At 44.8% G+C, this 22,921-nt stretch overlaps 1 protein-coding gene across 2 annotated transcripts in view; it reads right to left on the bottom strand.

The window, feature by feature from the left end:
- The window catches only part of TONSL (tonsoku like, DNA repair protein), a 106,182-nt gene that overhangs the window by 77,854 nt on the left and 5,407 nt on the right, over nt 1-22,921 (bottom strand). For both annotated transcript variants that reach the window (XM_085896315.1, XM_085896314.1), the window contains exons 3-7: nt 20,389-20,531; nt 19,789-20,017; nt 19,548-19,677; nt 7,409-7,580; nt 314-428 (exon numbers count right to left, since the gene is read on the bottom strand). In XM_085896315.1, the coding sequence (XP_085752441.1) occupies nt 314-428; nt 7,409-7,580; nt 19,548-19,677; nt 19,789-20,017; nt 20,389-20,531 (789 nt within the window). The remainder of the gene's footprint in view (nt 1-313; nt 429-7,408; nt 7,581-19,547; nt 19,678-19,788; nt 20,018-20,388; nt 20,532-22,921) is intronic.

Below are 22,921 nucleotides of genomic sequence, written 5' to 3'. Positions count from 1 at the left end.
CCTTTAGCTGTTCTCAAGTCTCACATTTTTACCTGACATGACCTCTGACCGTTGACCTATTGATGCCAAAATCTAATCAGTTCATCTTTGCATCATAGCATATACTTGTACCAAGTTTGGTAAAAATTCCATTAATGGTTCACAAGTTATTACATTAACAGAATTACGGTAACAAATTATGCTCCTGTATTTGACACCAATTTTAAGCCTGCGGTTGTTCAACAAACGTGTTGCATGTTTGGAAAATGTTTCTCCCTTAGCTCGAAAATGTTTAACGCTGTAAAATCACAACCACAGCACATTTTACGCATACCTTCCCGAAGATGCTGTAAAACACGATCACGTTCCGCTTCAAAAGGGAGGCCCAGACGCCGTGCAGCTCGCAAGGCTCTCTTGGCAGCAGAAAAGTCTCCAATTGAAAGGAACACCTTTAAAAAAAAATCAATAAAATCATGAGGTTATTTCTCCAAAATAAGGTCATCGAGTGAGTCCCGGTGTCCTGCCGTCCATTAACATTTAACTCCAACATCTTCTCGCAAACTACCTGACCGATCTGATCCAAATTTGGTACGATGTTTCAGGACAGCAGTGGGATTCTTCCTTATCACAAACTCAACCTGTCCAACAAGTTTCATCCGAATCCTTCCACAACTTCTTGAGATATCGTGCTGGATATTGGTTTTGTCTGGTCTCTCAATGGTGAAGAATGACATAAAAATTATCAGATCCGTATCCGGAATTGGATCTTTACCAAAATCTAATCAGTTCATCCTTGTCACACACCCAACCTGTCCACAAAATTTCATCCGGATCTGTACCCAACTTTTTGAGATATCATGCATGCAAACAGACAAACAAACAAACAAAAAGACGACATCGGTGCAGAGCACGAGATTGCAAAATCCATAAAACAAATTTGACCTCAAAAATAATTGGCTGGTTGAATTCAGTGACCTGAAATATAAATCCTCTTCAAATTTCAAGTCAATTGTATGAAAATTGAGGATTTTAGTAATCTCACCAAAGTTGTTGACCTTTTGACCTCAAAAACAAGAGGCTTCCCTATAAAACTCTACCATGTGGTGAAGTTTCGTGAAGATCGGTTTAAAATTGTGACCTGCAGGCGAAAAACAGACAGACGGACAGACAGAATAACAAAATCGACTAACCAATACACTTGAAAAAAACTTCGATTTTACATGTAACAAACAAACAGACAGAAAGGGGTGCAAACATAACCTCCTTTGCTTCAGTGGTAATTATCCGAGCTTAAAAAGATTATCCGAGGAGGTAATTATCTGAGCAAGAACCTTGCCCGGCACTGAGAGCAGTATCACCCCTTGGTATTTGTTGCAGTCTTGGCGATCACCCTTCCCTTTCCAGAGAGGGACAACAAGGCCCCTCTTCCAAGTTAGTTGGGATGATGCCTGTGTTCCAGGCAGAGCACAGAGAACTGCATGCAACGACATGAGTACAGCATTTCCACCAGCCTTGAGAAGTTCAGCATGGATGCCGCTGATCCCAGGAGCTTTACGCATTTCAACCGGTTCACCGCAACTTGTGTTTCCACAAACGAAGGTGGACCACAGTTGATTGGAGGGTCAGCAATCGGAACAGTAACTATCCTGACATCCAACTCAACAGCTGGTGGGTCAGCCTGGTACAGCCACTCAAAGTAACCGGCCCGGCGGGTCTTCACTTCGGACTCCTCTATCAGGAGTCCCCCACCTTCCGCTCTAAGTGCAGTTCACCGAGGAACGAGCTTGGGGAGAAAGCAATGTGTGAATTCCCCTGTAAGCAGGCCGAGAATCACTTGACCTCAGGTGGTGCTCCACCCCCTCACAGATTCCTCGCACGTATGCCTACCTGTCCACACTCGGCGCACATACCATTTTACGCCTCAACTCCCTAAACAGCTTAACTCTGCCATTCAGCCTGGCACTGCAACTCTACTCAATGGTATCCAGTGTCCCTTGAGAGACAAAATTATTCTTTGCCCTATGGTGAGCTCCGAGACATCCACTGGCAACATCAAGGATTGTGGTCTTGAAGGACACCAAAACTCTTCAAGGTTCCCCAAAGCACTCAGACCCCCCAAATCCCAACTCAGCCTGTTCGCAAACTCCTCAACTACCCTCCCATCTTTGAGCTTGCCAACATCCAGCGGAGGCTGGGATGGTACCATTCTCCCAAATTTAAGCTGAAACTTCAGAGTTGCTACCACAAGCCTGTGGTCGGTATTGAGGAACTGAAAACTCCGGTAGATCCTACAGTTCTGGATCATCCTCCAGTGACCATCAACGAGCACATTGTTTCTTTCATTTGCCACACCACCAGCGATGTAATACCAAGTTCAGTGACGAGCCTGTGGGTGCTGAAAACATGAACCAGCCACCCTAAGTCCATAATTTCTTGCAAAGTCAAGGAACTTAAGGCCCTGTCACACCTTGACGTTTTAGCCAGCGTATGAAAAATTTGGCGAATACGCTGGCACACATCAAATACGTTATGGGTAAGTTTTGTATACGTTAAAAGCACGCTGAAGCACACTGGCATACGTCATGTACACCAAGCTCATCCACAAATTTTAAGCATGCTCAAAATTTTCCGACGTGCTCGGCATATGACTCACACGTTCCGCATACGCTGGCCATAAGTTGTAGGCAAGTTATGTGATCGTTGACACGTCGACACACGTTACTTGTAAGTTATTCATAAGTCGAAATACGTCGAGGTAATGTCTAGCGTACCCGGCACTTATTTCTAACCTAGAGTAACATGCTTTGAACCTCTGTGTAACGTATCTCAAATGCATATTGACATATGTAGACATATTTGACGGTTTCCGGACGACCACAGAACTCACTGAACGCGTTTCTAACTTGCAGCTACCGTGCAATGGCGTATTGGCAGCATTTATGGGAATTGGTATATAAAAATGGGGTTCGCACAGGAGGAACCCATCAGTGTTCCAGACTCCATCGTTTTTTTTTTTCTTCGGCATGACGGTGATGTTGACACTTCGATGTCTAGCTTAGTTATGATTAAAATCGTCGAGCGGAAGTGTCGATTTAAATAGTTGAGCGGCAGCGATTTAAATAGTTGAGCGGCAGCCTATTAATAGTGATCGTCGGCAATACGCTGCCGCGCTATGCATAAGTTAGACTATCGTTGGGCATAGGTTGTGAGCACCGCCAACACGCTTAGCATTCGTTGGTATAAGTTATCGAAACGTTCTGTGTACGTTACTAATACGTTATGCATACATCCAACTCGTTATTATATGCCCAAAACTAAAAAAAACATCAGTAGTTCAGCGTACGCCAGTGTTTTACATACATTTTGATACGTTGCCATACGCTGGCTAGAACGTCAAGGTGTGGCAGAGCCCTTAGTGCTATTCTGGTTCACAGTTCCAGACCCATGGCGACCAACACATGTCTCATAACCATCCCTATCAGTTCCAGTTGATGCATTGAACTCCCCCAAGACGAGAAGAGTATCTCACCTGGGGCACTGATTGACCACAGACCGAGCGTGGCATAGAATGCGTCCTTCATTAGCCCAAGAGCCCACAAAGGTTTATTTGTGTTTTGTTCACTAAAAGGTCTGAGAGTTGTTTATAGAGTGAAAATGTCTGTAGAATTTGAATATGCTGGTCTGATAAAAATCCACTTGGACAGTTTTCCACAAATCGCGTTTTTATAGAGGTACCCTATAATTTCCTGTGAACGCATTTCGTTTTGTAAACGTTCCGAACGAACTTTGTAAGTAATTAATTTCGAATCAAGCCCAATAGCTACACCAAAAAATGAGATATCTTGCTAAAGCTTATTGTTGGCCAGATTCTATGAACTATTCTGTTTCTCAATTTGACTTCAAAAAATGTGGATTTCAATGATTATCCTGATTTTTTTTTCAATGATTAACGATTATGATTAACCTGATTTCTGAAAGGACGATTTCAATGATTAACCCCAATTTTATCATCTTATATTTGTTGCGTATTTTTTCCAATCCTGAAGTTTTCAAGAGGATTATTTACAAAACAAATGCACTATTTTTAAGAACTATCATTCCCCTTTCCTATGCAAAAAAACAATCACACAAAACAGTTTATATTTTGCAAAGTAATGACTAAAATAGTATACATGGGGTTACTTGTAAAATATCGCAGTTTTCGAGATTTACACAATTCTCAAGCAAAGTGACTCATTGCAAAATATTATGTTTTATATTGATACAGTGTATATACTACCTCAATGTTCTTTGCAAGTGGAAAAGTTCTTGTCTGAGTAGTATCCCCAGATAATTGGTTATTTGGTATATTCTATTTTCAGTGAAATCGATGGTCGGACGCCAGTTTCATTTTTTTGTTGCACAAATATGACATACTCTAACTATAACAGATGAATGTATAATATTCTATCTTCTGTTGACTAGACGATGTTTATGTATAGCACGCGTATTCCCTGTATAATGAATGTAGTTGGTGGTGGTAGAATAGCGTTTTTTTTTTTCCTTCAGGTTCACCAACAGCAAACAAAATGACATCAAAACGTACATGCATTCTCCATATTCACGGTAAAACTACCGAAGAAGTCAAACCTTTCGACGACAATACATGGCGGAAAGTGAATTCTTTTCATGAAAAGAGACATTCCACAGTAAAAGACTCAACGTATTTCAGAATAAGCCTTCCTGCTGAATATGACCAGACAACTGGTTATCACAAACAGTGTTACAAAGATTTCACCGCACTGTCCATTGCGAATGTGGAACAAGATTCAGCTGGCCCATCACGATCACACATACTGCGTTCTGAAGTAGAACACACAGAGGCAAGTTATTCAGGCATCTTTGAGAAAAAGTGCCTGTTCTGCAATTCCATCACCAAGTCAGTTGGGAAAGGCAAGTGGGAAGCGTTGGGGACCTGTATGACTGACATGGGTGGGGAAAGCATAAAAAATGCAGCTGAACTTGCGCAAGATAACGTGATGCTTGCAAAGCTAGGAGGTCTCGACATGAAGGCAAAGGAAGTACGATATCACCACTCCTGCAGGAGAAATTACATACATCATTGCCAAACCGCAGTACAGAAACATGACGACATGATGTCTTCAAAGTTGGCCGCTCACAAAGCAGCATTCCAGGAACTCCAGAAGCATATCGATGTAACCTTGGTGTCAAATCAAGGAGCAGAATACCTGTCATCATTGCACGTGCGCTACCTCACCTTGCCTGGAGACGATGAGACAACATATCCCGCGAGAAGCTTGGCCGACAAGATCCTGAAAACATATCCAAATGAATTGACCAGTCATTGTGTAAGTCGCAAGACGGGGACAATCGTACATAATGCTAACCTAAGTCAAGATGCCGCAATCAGGCGTGCCAATTTTGATGATCATGAAGTGCAAGAAGCTGCATTATACCTTCAGTTGATGGAAGCTATGCAATTGATTGGTTTGATGGTGATCAGATGTCACGCCATATCTTCAGTGAAAAGGAATCAGTCATCGAATCAGAGGACGACGAGGATGTGGAAATGTCGCACGGAGAACTTTTGTATGGATCAGATGAATCAGACGTGAACGACGATGATTGGAGAGGAGCAAAATGGAAAGCTCATTGTGTGATGACAGTTCAGATACATTCATGGATTCATTATAAAACCGAGGATTACCAAGACACTTATCCAGATCTATAGGAACATATTGAACAAAAGTCAATAGATCTGTATGCTCATTTTCCAAACTTCTCAACACATTGCTATTAAACACATGGATGACAACCATTTCATTTACGAGACAGATATTTCTGATTATCATGATTATGTTGTTTCCATTGTTAACAATTTTATCATATTATGATAATGTCAATAAATCACTATATTGTAATTAAAACGTAGCCTCGACTTGATTTACATTTACATGTATATTCCAAGAATCATAGGAAATTGCAATATTTTCCAAGTAACCCAATGTATACTCTTTAATCATTACTCTGCAAAATATAAATCGTTTTGCATGATTGTTTTTTTGCATAGGAAAGGGGAATGATTGTTCTTCAAAATAGTACATTTGTTTTGTAAATAATCCTCTTGAAAACTTCAGGATTGGAAAAAATTACACAACAAATATAAGATAAAACGTGCCGGTAAGTAAAATTGGGGTTAATCATTGAAATCAGGCTAATCCAACTTTTTTGAAGTCAAATTGAAAAACAGAATAGTTCATAGAATCCGGCCAACGATAAGCTTTCGCATGATATCTCATTTTTGGGTGGAGCTATTAGGCTTGAGTCAAAATTAATTACTTATAAAGTTCGTTTGGAACGTTCACGGGAAATGATAGGGTACCCCTATAAAAACGTGATTTGTGGAAAACTGTCCAAGTGGATTTTTATCAGACCAGCATATTCGAATTCTACAGAAATTTTCACTCGAGAAACAACTCTCAGACCTTTTGGCGAACAAAACACAAATAAACCTTTGTGGGCTCTTGGGCTACAAAACGAGATCACTCGCCTCAGTCGGAGCTTTTCCAGAGACCAGGGAAATGACAACCAAGGAGTGACGAATCCTGAGTGTCATAATACACTCTTTGACTGGTGTTACCTGAATTATTATCATTGGAGTCAGCTTATTGGACACAGCCACAACAACTCCTTGGGCATGGTAACTATCAGAGCAACCAGACCAACAGTGGGTGTAACCACCTGCCATGAACTCGCCACGATCCGTTCTCCGAACCTCAGAGTGCTGCAATACCGATGTTCAAACGCTTGAGCTCAGATGATAACAGACACCGGTGATCATCACCTCTTAGGGATAGGACATTCCAGGCACCCACCTGAAGGTACTGCCTAGGTTAACCCAAGGAGACCGCCTTCTGGTGGAAGACACCTCAGCACCACCCTGACAAACACTACCGCAATTTGACCTGGGAAGGTTACCCCGTGGTTTTCCTCCTGTCATTAGAGTGGGGGTCCCAAAGGCTTTGCCCCAATTCCATCATCCGGTGAGCAGCCCTGGGAGGAAAGCTGCACACTAGGTACTCCCACGGAGTGGGGTTTCAATTGCCTTTGCGTTTTTCTTGTATTTTGTGGAGTGAAGGGTTTTACGGTGGCCGGAGTGCAAATCCTGCTACCAACCTCCTTATAAAAGGTAACCCAACTGCAGTCCGACGTCTGCAGACACATTTGGGCCTCCACCCTTTGACAGGTTTTGTTTTTAATCCTGCTGGGTGTCCATATCGTGTGACCCTTCGTTTTGTTTTTACCTCCATTGTGTGACCATTAGTCCTGTCAAGTTTGGTTGACATTGGATAAGTAACGACTGAATGCATAGTCGTGAAAAAGAAACAGAGACACCAAGATGCGTATCTTGTATGATTAATTACAATACCTGGCCAAGAGCTGCTTGGCTTTCTGCTTGCATAGTTGTCTCACCGAGTCTCTGCGCAGCATCCCCTGCGGCCTCAAGCCGTCGTACAGCCGAGCGCGCATCTCCACAACGGAAATGATAGCCACCTAATGTCAGATTTCCTCGATAAAGGTCCTCTAACAAAGAATGTTGCCTGCAATAACAAGAAAGAATAGAACGCAAGCCATGTTCATGTGAAATAAAATAAATGGAAAAATAACAAGCATCAAGATGTTTAAATGCTTAATATTCAAGGAGTTCATACGATTCAGCATCTATTTCAGATAATCAATGGATTGACAAGTTATCAGCTCAACATGCGGAGCAAACATCAACATTTTCAGAACTCTGTCAACAAAATTGATGGCCTGCACCCTTCTTTAACACTGTGGTCACTGGATGAATGTAGCAGCTTGACTGCAATGAAACAACCAAATATATATATACATATATATACATATATATATATATACATATATAGATATATATACATATATATATATATATATATATATATATATATATATATATATATATATATATATATATATATATATATATATACAGTGGGGAGAACAAGTACAGGTATTTGATACACTGCCGATTGTGCAGGTTTTCCCACTTACAAAGCACGTAGAGGTCTGTAATTTTTATCATAGGTACACTTCAACTGTGAAAGACGGAATCCAAAACAAAAATCCTGAAAATCACATTGAATGATTTTTAAATAATTCATTTGCATTTTATTGCATGAAATAAGTATTTGATACATCATACAAACAGAACTTAATATTTGGTACAGAAACCTTTGTTTGCAATTACAGACATCAAACATTTTCTATAGTTCTTAACCAGGTTTGCACAGACTGCAGCAGGGATTTTGGCCCACTCCTCCATACAGATCTTCTCCAGATCCTTCAGGTTTCGGGGCTGTCGCTGGGCAACACAGACTTTCAGCTCCCTCCAAAGATTTTCTATTGGGTTCAGGTCTGGAGACTGGCTAGGCCACTCCATGACCTTGAGATGCTTCTTACGGAGCCACTCCTTCGTTGCCATGGCTGTGTGTTTCGGGTCGTTGTCATACTGGAAGACCCAGCCATGCCCCATCTTCAATGCTCTTGTTGAGGGAAGGACGTTGTTGGCCAAGATCTCGCGATACATGGCCCCATCCATCCTCCCCTCAATACGGTGCAGTCGTCCTGTCCCCTTTGCAGAAAAGCATCCCCAAAGAATGACGTTTCCACTTCCATGCTTCACGGTTGGGATGGTGTTCTTGGGGTTGTACTCATCCTTCTTCTTCCTCCAAACATGGCGAGTGGAGTTTAAACCAAAAAGCTCTGTTTTGGTCTCATCAGACCACATGACCTTCTCCCATTCCTCCTCTGGATCATCCAGATGGTCATTGGCAAACATCAGACAGGCCTGGACATGCGCTGGCTTGAGCAGAGGGACCTTGTGTGTGCTGCAGGATTTTAATCCATGACGGCGTAGTGTGTTACTGATGGTTTATTTTGATACTGTGGTCCCAGCTCTCTTCAGGTCATTGACCAGGTCCTGCCATGTAGTTCTGGGCTGGTCCCTCACCTTTCTCATGATCATTGAGGCTCCACGAGGTGAGATCTTGCATGGAGCCCCAGATCGAGGGAGACTGACTGTTATCTTGGACTTCTTCCATTTTCTAATAATTGCACCAACAGTTGTTGCCTTCTCACCAAGCTGCTTGCCTATTGTCCTGCAGCCCATCCCAGCGTTGTGCAAGTCTACAATTTTGTCCCTGATGTCCTTCGACAGCTCTCTCGTCTTGCCCATTGTGGAGAGGTTGGAGTCTGATTGATTGAGTGTGGACAGCTGTCTTTTATGCAGATAACAAGTTCAAACAGGTGCAGTTAATACAGGTAATGAGTGGAGAATGGGAGGGCTTCTTAAAGACAAAACTAACAGGTCTGTGAGAGCCAGAATTCTTACTGGTTGGTAGGTGATCAAATACTTATTTCATGCAATAAAATGCAAATTAATTATTTAAAAATCATACAATGTGATTTTCAGGATTTTTGTTTTAGATTCCGTCTTTCACAGTTGAAGTGTACCGATGATAAAAATTACAGACCTCTTCGTGCTTTGTAAGTGGGAAAACCTACAAAATTGGCAGTGTATCAAATACTTGTTCTCCCCACTGTATATTATATATATATATATATATATATATATATATATATATATATATATATATATATATATATATATATATATATATATATATATATATATATATATATTGTTACGTTTGAGGGGGGGTATGCATTCAAAGGGTAATTAGGATGTTTAATTACGTATGCCATGCTGTTCGAGTTTACCAGGATCTCGATGTAATAAGTAGCAATTCAGTGGTGATAAGTTGTCTAGTAAATGTTCATTTCTTCAAGGGGGAAATGATAATTGTCACGTAATTAGATAGGGACACGGGATAGGGTAAGTGTGTCTGCATAAACCCCTTTTAGTAGTCCCTGGAGGCTGGCCGTGACGTCACAGGACAGTGCAGCGGATGGCTCCGCCCCGTGATCACAATTGGCAGAAGGCGACGGCGGTGGGCCAATAAACGGCTCGATTGGAATTGACGAGGACAGGAGGATAAAAAGGTTCTGTTCGGGGTCGAAAAGGAAGAGGAAGAAGATCGGGACAAAAAGATCGCGTTTTTTTGGTGTGGAGGCTGTTGCGCGGGAAGCGTACTTGTTGTTGTGCTGATTCGATCGTGTTCTTCATCGTGTCTTGAAGCCTTGCTGAGCCTCGTGCCTCACCTTGGTTGGCTCTGGGTTCTGGTGACTCGCAGTACGGGGTCGAACAGCGGGCGGACCTGCCTCCCTCTCCTGCTCGCAATTTGGCGCCAGAACTGGTTCCCTGGCGGCTGTGAGCGGACTTGGGCCAGGACCAGGAGGTCGACAGCACCACGGTTTCTCCTGCCCCCCCCCCCCCCGACGAGAGCAAGGCCAGCTCGTCCGACGCTGATCCAGGGACAGTTGCGTCCACACCACGGTCCAGCCTGACCACAAGAAGTAGCTACGTTTTGTGTGTGTGTGTGTGTGTGTGTGTGTGTGTGTGTGTGTGTGTGTGTGTGTGTGTGTGTGTGTGTCTGTGTGTGTGTGTGTGTACGTGTGTGTACGTGTGTGTACGTGTGTGTACGTGTGTGTACTTGGCGCCTTAGAGGGTTTGAGATCTGTATATTCATTGGAATTGTCTGTGTTTTTCCCCACGCCCGATCCCACACCATCCCGTCGAATCGCCCCGGATCCCTCTTCTTGCCGAGTCTTGTTATTTCTGGTTAATAATAAAAACAAATAAACATCATCAACTCAGTGAAAAGCGACTCATGCCACCTTCCTCGTCCCGTTTGCGGTAGAGCGATTAGAACCGCCATGTTTGGGTTATAAATAAATAAACCGCCTCCATCGTTTCGGCTCATTCTACGTTGGCGGGACTGTTCAAGTCCCGTGGACGTCACATTGGTGTCAGGAGTGGGATGTTCGAACCCCTCTAAATTATATTTGGTATCGGGAGAATATACCAAGATTAAAATCTCGCCACGAATTGGAATATAAAATTACTGCAGAAAAGCGCGCAACCGCGGGAAAATTTTGGCGGGATTTTTCAAATTTAAATTAATTGGCGGCAAACGGGACTTCTGCACCATGGCGGATGTGCAGATGTTTGAGGAGGAAGGCCACGTGTCTGGCAGCGAGTCGGGGGAAGAAGGGAGAGACGGGGGTAGGGTTGGAACCTCCCCCATTCCGAGCGTGGACCGTGCTTCATCGCCCGTAACGGAGCCGGCAGCGCCGGAAACCGGCACGATGACGATCTGGACAATGTTGGAACGTTTAATGAGTGAAATTACAGCACAGGGGGCAAAAATGACGGCACAGGGGGCACAAATGGCAGAAATGACGGCACAAATGGAAAATCAATTCGTGACACAGAGGGCAAAAATGACGGCACAGGGGGCAGAGATGGCGGATCGATTGGGGGTAATGGGGGAACAGTTGGGTGCACGGATTGATTTAATGAGCGATGAATTGGGGGAAAAGATGGAGAAAATGAAAACTGAGATGCAGGAGTGTGTGGATGTTAAATTGGGAGAAATACAAAGTAAATTTGAGGATAGATTGGAGGAAACAAAGGTAGAAATTACATTGGAGGGGGAAAATATACGAAAAAAATTGGTAGATAAAATTGATGCAACGAACATTCGGGTTGATAAAGTGGATGAAAGCCTGGAACGTCATCGTGCCTGTGTGGATGCTCGTATGCAGCTGTAGGTTGAAGAGTGGGGAGAGCTGAGGAAGCAAGGGATGAATTTGGCGGAGGAGGTAAAAGGATTGGAGGCTCGTTTGGACGAACAAGATAAAATTATGAGCCAAGATGAAGTCTTGGATAAAGGCCTGGTAGAGCCGTCTTTTGTAAGTAGAGTGTCCGGGTTGGTTGAGGAGCAGCTACAAACTCGCGACGGAGCTTTGGAGGAGGTTGTGCGGGCCCAGAAGATCCTGCGGGAAGAGGTGAATCGGTCCATTCAACGTTTGGAACAGGAGGCAAAATTGACCCATGAGACCCTCACCACAAAACATCTTTGGCCACAGTGGGCTCCGAAATTGGATACGCAGCCACAAGGGTGTTTGATCCCTGGGCTGGATTCGGACAAGGGAGAAACTGAGAAGCGGGCCACCGTAAAAGTGATCCCCCTGGTAAATTTCGACGAGTCAGGGAGCATTGAAGCTTTTCTGACGCAATTTGAGGGCATTTCCCGACTAAACGGGTGGAATGAGCGGGAACGTACAGGGAATTTGGTGGCAACGTTGCGGGGACCAGCCGCAGATGTGTGAAACGTGATCGCGGAGGGATGTTGGCCAGCAACCACATTTGCGAGGCGTTGAGCCGTCGGTTTGGGTTCGCGGCAAACTGTGATCTGATGCGGGCCCAGCTCCAGCACCACAGATTAAAGCCGGGTGAGACAGTGCAGGAGCTGGCGCAGGACATTTACCAATCAGTCAGGATCGCGTATCGGGAACTTACAGTGGAGGCATGGGACAGACTGGCACTAGAGAAATTTTTAGCTGTTCTTCCTGACCCTGAGGTCCGAGCGCTAGTGGAGTTACAGGATCCACCCACCGTACACCGAGCGGCCGAGTGCGCGGCCAGGCTGGCCTCGTGGAGTCGGCCGGGTCGGGTGCCCGAGAGGCCATCGGTGATGATCCGAGAGGCGGAGATCCAGGATCAGGGAGGGGGGCTGGGAGAAATTGGCATTACCCAAATGTTTCAGGAAATTTGCCAGAAACTGTCAAGTTTGATAAAGGGTAATCCGGTAGTTAGTGCGCCAAAGCGGCGGGGTCCAGCCCAGCCAATAGAGCAATTTGATTATGGCCGAGGGGGTCCGGAACCGGAAAAGACATTTCACCGATACTCACGGGGGGCTTTTATGGGGAGTTGTTTCCGGTGCGGGCGAAGAGGACACATGCAACGATATTGCCGGTACCCGGCGATGGAGGGACCCTCCAATTGACTTTTAGACTCGGAGAGGGTGAATCCTCCTGCTGAACCGCCAGGTCTATCCGAGATGCCCTTTCATAGGTCGGGTCCGGAGATCACTGTCGGGGGTCGGGGAGACTAGATTGGGCTGAGCATATACGGCCATGCTCGGCTGCTGAGATTGTGGCGAAGTGCCCTCCTTTGGTGGAAAAAAATGAATTGTGGGAAAATTGGCATGTGTTTGTAAGTTCTGCTGGGTTTTAGAGTGACAATCGGGACAGTGGGTAATTGGTAACAAAGCGGGCACAAGTGGCTGTCCAATGGCTGGTGCGTGGATCGGGTGAGAAGTGCTGTGTGAGTTGTTTTAAGTTAAGAAGTGAAATGTATGGTGCACACATTGATTTTTTATTGGACATGGTGTGGTAACAGGGAAGGTCATGGTCGGCGAAGTGTTAGAAATGCAGGTGTCACATGTAAGGCCGATGGGGTGGGGGAGTCATGTGGGTTTTGCGGGTGGGGATGATGTGCTTGTCCACAGGGATTGCTGAAGCTCAAGGTGAGCGTGAATTGCGACCCCCTTCAAGGAGATTCACCACCTGGTGGCTAATGGTGACAGTGTCTGGAGGCAACTGGGAGAGGGTCTGGTTGGGCAACCAAGGCGGGTAGGACCTTGGCGACCCAGGAAGGCCAGAGGAGCCAGTGAGACCCCTTCCAGAGTGTTGTACGGGATTAGAGCTGATGGCTACCAGGGGGGAGGGAATCAAAGGGAGCGGGGCGGAGAAACGTCCGGGTTGGACTAAAGCTTACCTGTGGGCATGGTTGCACCTGAGATGCCCCCATCATCTTGTGGTAACCCACCCCACGGCCACGACGGGATTCAGCCTGCATGATTAAAATGAGGACCATGACCTAGAAATGTGATGATGACCATGGTGTGAGTGTTATGAAGATGTGCGAGTCCCACTCGATCCCGCACAACTTGACATGTGCAGCAAGGGCATGATGTCCGCATAATTTTGGGGCAAGCAAATTTGAAAATTGGCTCCCCAGGTAACGCTGGGTCTATTAGCATTCACTGGGGGAGGCGGTCAAGTGTAAATATCCTGTGAATAGTGTCGTTAATGCTTAGAGTAGGAATGTAAAGTATAAGTGTTGTATTTTTGTGGAACCTTTTGTTTCCCCTCCCCAGATCACTGGAAGAGTGTTGGGCAAGAGCGATGATCCAGAAGATGGAGTGCAACTTCGCTCAGTGCTCTCATGTGATAAAATAAAAAAAATAAAAAATAAAAAAAACGAATGATTGTTTAGGCGAGGATAAGGCCATAAGGGGGTAGTACATTAAGCAGGATAGGTAAGTTAGCTGCGACTCGCTGCCCATTGCCCCTCCTACTTTATTTCGTTAGGTTAATTAGGTGTGAGTCAGTAAGTATTAAGGCTGGTACGGTAGCGCCTGTGATATATCTTGCAGGAGCTGCGGTACCAGAGGAGGGGGCAGTGTTACGTTTGAGGGGGGGTATGCATTCAAAGGGTAATTAGGATGTTTAATTCGGTATGCCATGCTGTTCGAGTTTACCAGGATCTCGATGTAATAAGTAGCAATTCAGTGGTGATAAGTTGTCTAGTAAATGTTCATTTCTTCAAGGGGGAAATGATAATTGTCACGTAATTAGATAGGGACACGGGATAGGGTAAGTGTGTCTACGTAAACCCCTTTTAGTAGTCCCTGGAGGCTGGCCGTGACGTCACAGGACAGTGCAGCGGATGGCTCCGCCCCGTGATCACGATTGGCAGAAGGCGACGGCGGTGGGCCAATAAACGGCTCGATTGGAAGTGACGAGGACAGGAGGATAAAAAGGTTCTGTTCGGGGTCGAAAAGGAAGAGGAAGAAGATCGGGACAAAAAGATCGTGTTTTTTTGGTGTGGAGGCTGTTGCGCGGGAAGCGTACTTGTTGTTGTGCTGATTCGATCGTGTTCTTCATCGTGTCTTGAAGCCTTGCTGAGCCTCGTGCCTCACCTTGGTTGGCTCTGGGTTCTGCTGACTCGCAGTACGGGGTCGAACGGCGGGCGGACCTGCCTCCCTCTCCTGCTCGCAATTTGGCACCAGAACTGGTTCCCTGGCGGCTGTGAGCGGACTTGGGCCAGGACCAGGAGATCGACAGCACCACGGTTTCTCCTGCCCCCCCCCCCCCGACGAGAGCAAGGCCAGCTCGTCCGACGCTGATCCAGGGACAGTTGCGTCCACACCACGGTCCAGCCTGACCACCAGAAGTAGCTACATTGTGTGTGTGTGTGTGTGTGTGTGTGTGTGTGTGTGTGTGTGTGTGTGTGTGTGTGTGTGTGTGTGTGTGTGTGTGTGTGTGTGTGTGTGTGTGTGTACTTGGCGCCTTAGAGGGTTTGAGATCTGTATATTCATTGGAATTGTCTGTGTTTTTCCCCACGCCCGATCCCACACCATCCCGTCGAATCGCCCCGGATCCCTCTTCTTGCCGAGTCTTGTTATTTCTGGTTAATAATAAAAACAAATAAACATCATCAACTCAGTGAAAAGCGACTCGTGCCACCTTCCTCGTCCCGTTTGCGGTTGAGCGATTAGAACCGCCATGTTTGGGTTATAAATAAATAAACCGCCTCCATCGTTTCGGCTCATTCTACGTTGGCGGGACTGTTCAAGTCCCGTGGACGTCACTATATATATATATATATATATACACACACACTTTTTATCAAAATTTCATACTTAAAATAAGCAAGCAGCAGGTGGGAAAGGAATGTCGAATTCGCAATATGCTCGTTATTGTTCCCTTGCCCCAACAAGGTTGGACTGAACCAAAAGCTGCTATTATGGTGCAATGACAGGAGGTGATGCAAAAGTGTACAATTAGAAAGCTCTATCGAGTCTACAATAGAATTAAGGGTATTAAAGATTGTATTAAATATTTTGAAAAGTGGGTGACTGTCTGATTGCACATTGACCAAATTCCATTTATTGCATTGGTTGTACAATTCCCACTTAACTTGGAACTGTCTCGTCTGCGTTTGATTCACAGCCAAAGTATAAACTGTCGGACCGGTGCTTCAACAGCACGGTTAAATGTCTCAAAATGTCGTTCCTTTGATGCACGTTAAGCCGGGTACCCTTTGGTGAGAATTACTGGGTGGAAGTCAAACATCCCACGGTGCCTTTCATGGAAAGACGGTGAGATATTGCCAGCACCCGAACCAAATTCAAAATCCCTGCATCGAACCACAGCTAACAAGTGGTCTTGTCTTCTCGGACATCTCTTGTTATATCACTGCAGTTCCCACACCAGAAAAATCCACACTCTGTTGTTCACGCACGTCACATGTGAACCCCATCTTTGGCTACAAAAGACAACTTAATTAGCACTACCTGCATTTGGTGGCAGTGCTGAGATGTGGTTGTAGCACAGGTGTAATAGAACCACTGGTCATTCTAACCTGAAGCTGAGATACATTGCAATCACGAAGTCTTTCATTGAGACCAACATCTTAAACAATGCAAATAAAATTAAAAATAATTTTTTTCATTATAATCAATATAATTTCATTATAATCATGATTATAATCAACATTAGTGCAATAATAATAGGATAATGACGTCAAAATAAGTGCGTGCCAGAACGTCTCGCTTTTCCAAGTTCATTGGCATGCATGCAAGGTCAGTTGCACATTGCAACTTGCTGGGTCAGATACAGCTCCTCTCATTTCCAAACGTACTCAAACATGAACACAGCAAAGCAAGTCTGCAGAAACAATCCCAACTGGAGCAGCACTCAGTAGAGCGCATACCTCTGCCAGGCTGAACAGTTTGCGTCTTGTATCCCACCGAAAGGCAGGATCTGGATCCAGACCTCAACCAAAAACGAACTGGCTTGTTATTGTCACCTACCCAATAGGGTGCATCAAACGCCCCCTTTTTTGCGAAAGTTTGAAAAACAAATTGGCGATAGGACAGATGTGTTTGAATACATGAAAAAAAAACATTTCTCATTTTTCTTTTTTCAGAATTTTCGGTCATCATCTTGGGGGTCCACATCGGGGTCAAAGTTCAGGCACGCAGCTCCTGTGCATTTTTCAGAATAAGTGTTATTTTTCACTGTATAGTGACCAAAACTTGTGTCTGGTGGTGAAATAATTCTGACACATCAATGTACTGCTCCTTTGGTGATGTTTGTAACACGGTTGGCTTGTAATTTGTTGGCACAGTTTCCCGGAAAATGGTATTTTTCCCCGGAAATTGTGTTTTCTCGGAGAATTTGACACGTGGCAGATCATGAATGTAAAAGTTTGGACGATTTGGACAGTTTGGACTGTAAAAGTTTGGACAAAGGAACTTGGACTATTGCCTATTGGAACAGACTTCGGAAAGCCTCACTTCCCCAAGGACATTCACTTGACATCTAGCCCATCTGACTTTGTTTCGGTTGATTCTTGGTTTGTGTTCCGAGAACTTGAACTGGACGATTCATTCTTAATGTATGAAGTGAGTGAGTGGGCAACACTTCCAGCCTATGTGGATTCAAAATCTAAAACCAAAGCACCCAATGTAACTAATGATGTGGCTGAACGTCTAATAAAACTCGGAACGGACTGTCTCGGTGCAGCTCGGTCTGAAGAACACTTTCAGAATGTGCAACGAGTCACAGAGAATGACAGGAAAGAGAATCCAAATCTCCAGAAACGCTTGAAACTTGATCATTAATGATATTATACGAGTACCTTGATATGAATACACATAATTTTGGGTAATAAAGCCTTGAATTTGACAGAACCGAGGCATATGTTACTATTTTGTTGTTTTTTTTCTGGGAAAAAAATCAACAGTTTCCCGCTTCTCCGGCAAATTTCCCGGAAAATTTGATTGGCTCGATATCACTGGAACATCACCAAAGGAGCAGTACATCGATATGTCAGAATTATTTCACCACCAGATACAAGTTTTGATCACTACACAGTGAAAAATAACACTTATTCTGAAAAATGCGCAGGAGCTGCGTGCCTGAACTTTGACCCCGATGTGGACCCCCAAGATGATGACCGAAAATTCTGAAAAAAAATGAGAAATGTTTTTTCATGTATTCGAACACATCTGTCCTATCGCAGTTATGTTTTTCAAACTTTCGCAAAAAAGGGGGCGTTTGATGCACCCTACAAGTTGTCATACAACTCATCCACAACTTTTTGAAATATCATGCTATATATCGTATTTGGATCATTTGTAAAAATTAAAAAACAACTCATTTCCGGATTTGGATCTTCACCAAAATCGAATAAATTCTTCCTTGTCACACACCCAACCAGTACACCAAGTTTGGTCCAAATCCGTCCACAACTTTTCGAAGTATCATGCTATATATATAGTTTTTGGCCCTAACCCTCAATGTTGAAGAATCACTTTTAAAATTCTAGAATCTGGATCCAGATTTTCACCAAAATTAATCAATTCATCCTCGTCACACACCCAACCTGTCCACCAAATATGTGCACAACTATTTGAGATAGCCTGCTTACAGACAGACAAACAAGTCGGTAGGCGGCGATGGGTCGCCGAGCATGGAAACTATAAGATATAGAGCAAAATGGATGTCATATAGCGGATAGGGAATCACCTTAAGATTATGCATATCAAATCTCATCCAGTTCAATCTACTGATAACTACTCGATATCCATTTGAATGAAAAGTACCGAAAATGCGGTTTGAAATCAGAAATCCCCAAAGTTCGAGGGGGTGCTGTGGGTGAACAAAGATCTAAATCGAAAATCCGGCTCGATCGTTTGTGCACAATGCATTACAGACGATTAGTGTGAATTTTCATGACATTCAGACCATAACCCGATGAGGAGTAGCATTTGGCACAAAGGCACCTCCAGCTCTCGCATATTATCGATTTATGCACTAATTGACCTTTGACCCCTGACCTAAGCGAAATCGGTCAATATTTCCTGAGGAAAAGTTGTAGTACTCATTGAGTACCATGAACCTGCAAAGTTTCATTCGTATCGATGCACTCACATGGTCGCAAGGGGGCCTTCAATTTTCGCCAATTTTCACGCATACCCTAATTGTAGGGGGCACTGCAGGTAAATTATTCCATATATCACAAGAACCGGAATATATTTGATAGAGCATCACCTGTAGATCATTCGTGCCAAATTTCATAACCCTACGTGGGATAATGGCTTTCGGAATTGATTTCGCGTGAACGGTACCGATTTTGAAGGTTTTTTGGTTGTTGCTAGGGAACCAAAGTGTCCCTAGCCACCATCACAATTTCCAAAGCACTAGGTCATAAGATGTACCTACCACCCGAGTTTGGTCAAAATCCGCCCACGTTTACTACCAATTATGCTGATGACAAACGAACAAACATCCAAACAAACAGACAGAATTACTGACAATAAGGGTCACCTATTTTGGCGACCCAACAGACAGACAGACAGACAGAGATGGGTGAACACATAACCTCCATACACTTTCGGTGACAGAGGTAAATATTGATAACTCCCAACCAATACCTTTAGGATAAGGTAGATCCAATGTTCTGAAAATATATAGAAGAAAAAGAAATCAGAATACATGGTACACACTCAGAGATGAAGATGCTTTGGCGCAAATAGTAGGCGCACTGCTCGGTGGCCCCCCGCAGTTCATACACTAGACCCAGGTTCAGGAAGAGACGAGAGCGCATTTCTGCAGTTTCTTTCTCAGGCAGAGATCCTAAGGGAAAATGTGAGACGAAGCATTGCAGTTTATGAGGATTATCAACAATGTCTCATGTTATACCTAACTGGTGCGAAAGCAGTGGCTGCACTAACCATTTCAACTTACCTTCCAAATGTTGATCTAGTACTTTCATACTTTCAAGGAAAGCTTCCTCCGCCTGTATTAAAGCGTCAACACCAAGATGCTTTTGCGAGTCACCTCCACCTTCATTGCTTCCCTGGTCGGCTTCAGCCTCGTGTCGGAAAATATGTGTTCGGCCAATGGTGGCCCAGGCCCTTTGCTCCTCCACCTCATTTCCCACGGAGCGTGCAAGCTCTAAGTGTCGGTGCTGGTGCTGAAGATAAAGATCAACAAAGGATTTAAATCTATTTTTGAAACAAACATTCAGAGCAAGTCTTTGCAAATCTCAGGATAAGCATGAAGAATTGACATAATCTTAACTTTCATTACCAACAGGAGAAAAATAAACATTGATTTAGCAAACATTAATCCCAAAATACCCCCCCCCCCCCCCGACCGTGATCAGTTTGGGTACTTTTACCTGAATTAAGGAGTCTGTGCGATCGCCTGCAATCATGAAATATTCTCAATGGATAATAATGCAATGATTCAAGGATGAATAAGAGTTGCTGATCTACAATCACAATAACACTGCTGTCCTTTTCCATATTCAAACCTGCTGTCACCCTCATAGTTTGCACTCACACTGAGAGCTTCTGAGTAATTTCCGAGTGCTGCATAACACTCGCCAACTTTTCTTGATGCTACGGCCCCTCCAAGCACATCCCCGAGAGCCTCTGAGAGACGGAGTTCCTGCCGATGCTCTTCAGTAGCCTCCTCGTGACGTTCTGTCGGCAACATTGAGGAACGAAGAAACAGGAGCTGTGATCATTAAAACAAATAAAACCACCGATTTATCAAGGCATTCTCAAACAACGACTATTACTTCTTGAAAGACGCTGATTACCCAAGTTTCTTGTAGGGGGACCGGGCAACGTTTTTGGCCAAAGTCTTTCATGAACCAGCTGGCCAGACCTGACGTTTCACTGGAGGTAATTCGAGCAGCAATTTCAAATTTCACCAAGGTAAAGATATTTACCGTCTTATCTACTGTTCACGAAAGATGACAAGGGATCGTCACCATAGACCGATGACCAGTTATGGCAGACGGGTCCTCCGGCTTAAAGTCTTTCCGATGGACGGCACGTACACCGATGCATCTGTCACCCTGCATGCGAAAGCCCAGGGTGACAAGCTTATAGCTGTGTCGTCATTCGAACCTGACGCTTTGCTAGCTGTTGGGCGGGACAGATAGCAGACAGAGCAGGGGGGGGGGGCGGTGAGGCTGGAGAGACATAGTAAGTGTGTGAGATTTGTCAGGAAATCTTTCTCTTGCTTTCCCTATTTCTAATCGTTTACTTGGAGCGAACAAAGAGTTATCAACATTTACCTTTCGACTCACTCAGAGTAAGGGCACTGACACATATTCACGAAATCCCTCTTCACATTATGAAGCATTCACTGCATTTCTCCCCACACGGTGCAATAAATCACCACCCTCTCTTCTTTCGTCACTCCCCTCCTTTTCATGCTGGGACAACGCATCCCACAGGCTTGCGTCGAATGAGCGAGGAGTTGCCAACAAGCCCCATCTTCCGTATCTCTCTCTCAACCTTCCTTGTGTCTTGCTTCCCAGAATGAATGAGGCGCCTATGTCCGTAAATTTGTAATAAGGATCGTTGAAGGGGCTTGCGTGCCGGGGTAAGATTCTTTCTTGTGTGACACTGCATTGCTGTAAATACATGCTTTTGCTTAACAAGAACTTTCATTTCCAACCTGCTCAATTGTCTCTTTCTCCATTGGTTAGACACCAGTGTGCAAATAGTGTATGGGAGTTTTGCCTTGCTGATTTGCTGCGGTGAAATAATCACGGTTCCTCAGTTATGCTTGGCCGTACTTGATCTAAAGAGGAGTGGGACACCGAGAGAACGGTTCCCCATCTGTGGGAGTTAACTTTCCGGGGAGGTAACGTGGGAATTCAATGCGAGAACCCTACTGAAATTGATCGGCTCAAGACGGCATCAGTAGTTGCTTAGCAACCCGTCGTGCCGCGGAGTTATCTGCAGCTCATCGGCTTCAGGGTCAAAGGTCAGGAGGCGGGTGCGAGAGAGGCCACTCATGACCCGGCCAGCAAACCCGGAGCATTTGGTATCAGGAGGACAGATTCGTCAACCCCTAACATCATAATATTCGATGTCAGGAGCAAGATTTCCCACTGGACCTGGAGCGTGACCAGCGCACCTCAAACTTTTGTGAAGGATCATAGTGAGAAAGTCAATTTAACAGCCATGTCTAACCAAGACGGGCAGGTCCAGTCAGTTTGAGGACAACCACCATGGGTGGGAACTCGCAGAGCATAACGGACATTCCATGCACTCTGTGTGAGCCCTTTGAGTAAGCACTGTGGGAGTTCATGGCATGAGTGGCGTGTCGGGTGCTGCACGCATTTTGAGCACGGTGTTGGGTTTCCCCAGCATGAAGGCTGGAGCCTGGGTCCGTAGGGGAACCACATGTCCAAGGGGAAGTTAAATGTGGAAGGGCAGTTCGGAATGGAGCAAGTAGATGATGGGAACTGAGGCAAAGTTAGAGATTAGTGACGTTTTAAATTGATGATTTTGATTATTTTTACAATTGGAAGACTCCAGAGTAGTGCCTTCCTCGTTGTTCCGACGATAGCGTGATGGAGGAATGCATGTGTGTGGCAAAATTTGATAGCAATGATGATCGAGTGAATGGTATAAGGCGGTGCTTGTGTGGAGCAGTCTGTACCCCCTCTCCCCCTGTGGAGAATAACCCTTGCCTGCATTCGCGTTCGATTCGAGAGGGTTCAGATGGTTTGGCATGGGATGTCGTTCTACGGTTGGTGCTGTTGGGAGAAAGGTTTTTATCTACAAAGGTGCTATTGCATTTTTGACAGGCTGGGTGTGTGGCTGATCGAGAGTAGCAATTTGGTGGGAGAGGAATCCCGGCGCCAAGTGCCGTTTCGACGCCCCGGGTGGTAACCATAGTGGAGCCCAGAGAGGGTCAGGGGAAGTACGAGGTGGACTGAGGAACCAGAAGTGGCCTCGAACGCCACGTGTCAGGGAGAGCACTAGTGGGGGAGACCAAGAAGGACCTTTATTTAATTTCCGCTCACGTTTTCAAACTAAAATGCGATACACTCCAGGCTGTACAAACT

The sequence above is a fragment of the Eptatretus burgeri genome, chromosome 9, assembly GCF_056783735.1.
Source record: "Eptatretus burgeri isolate ZD-2024b chromosome 9, Ebu_testis_v1, whole genome shotgun sequence".
NCBI classification, from domain to species: domain Eukaryota; kingdom Metazoa; phylum Chordata; class Myxini; order Myxiniformes; family Myxinidae; genus Eptatretus; species Eptatretus burgeri.
The sequence above is the reverse complement of the archived record's forward strand: the minus strand, read 5'-3'. Positions and strand labels throughout refer to the sequence as shown.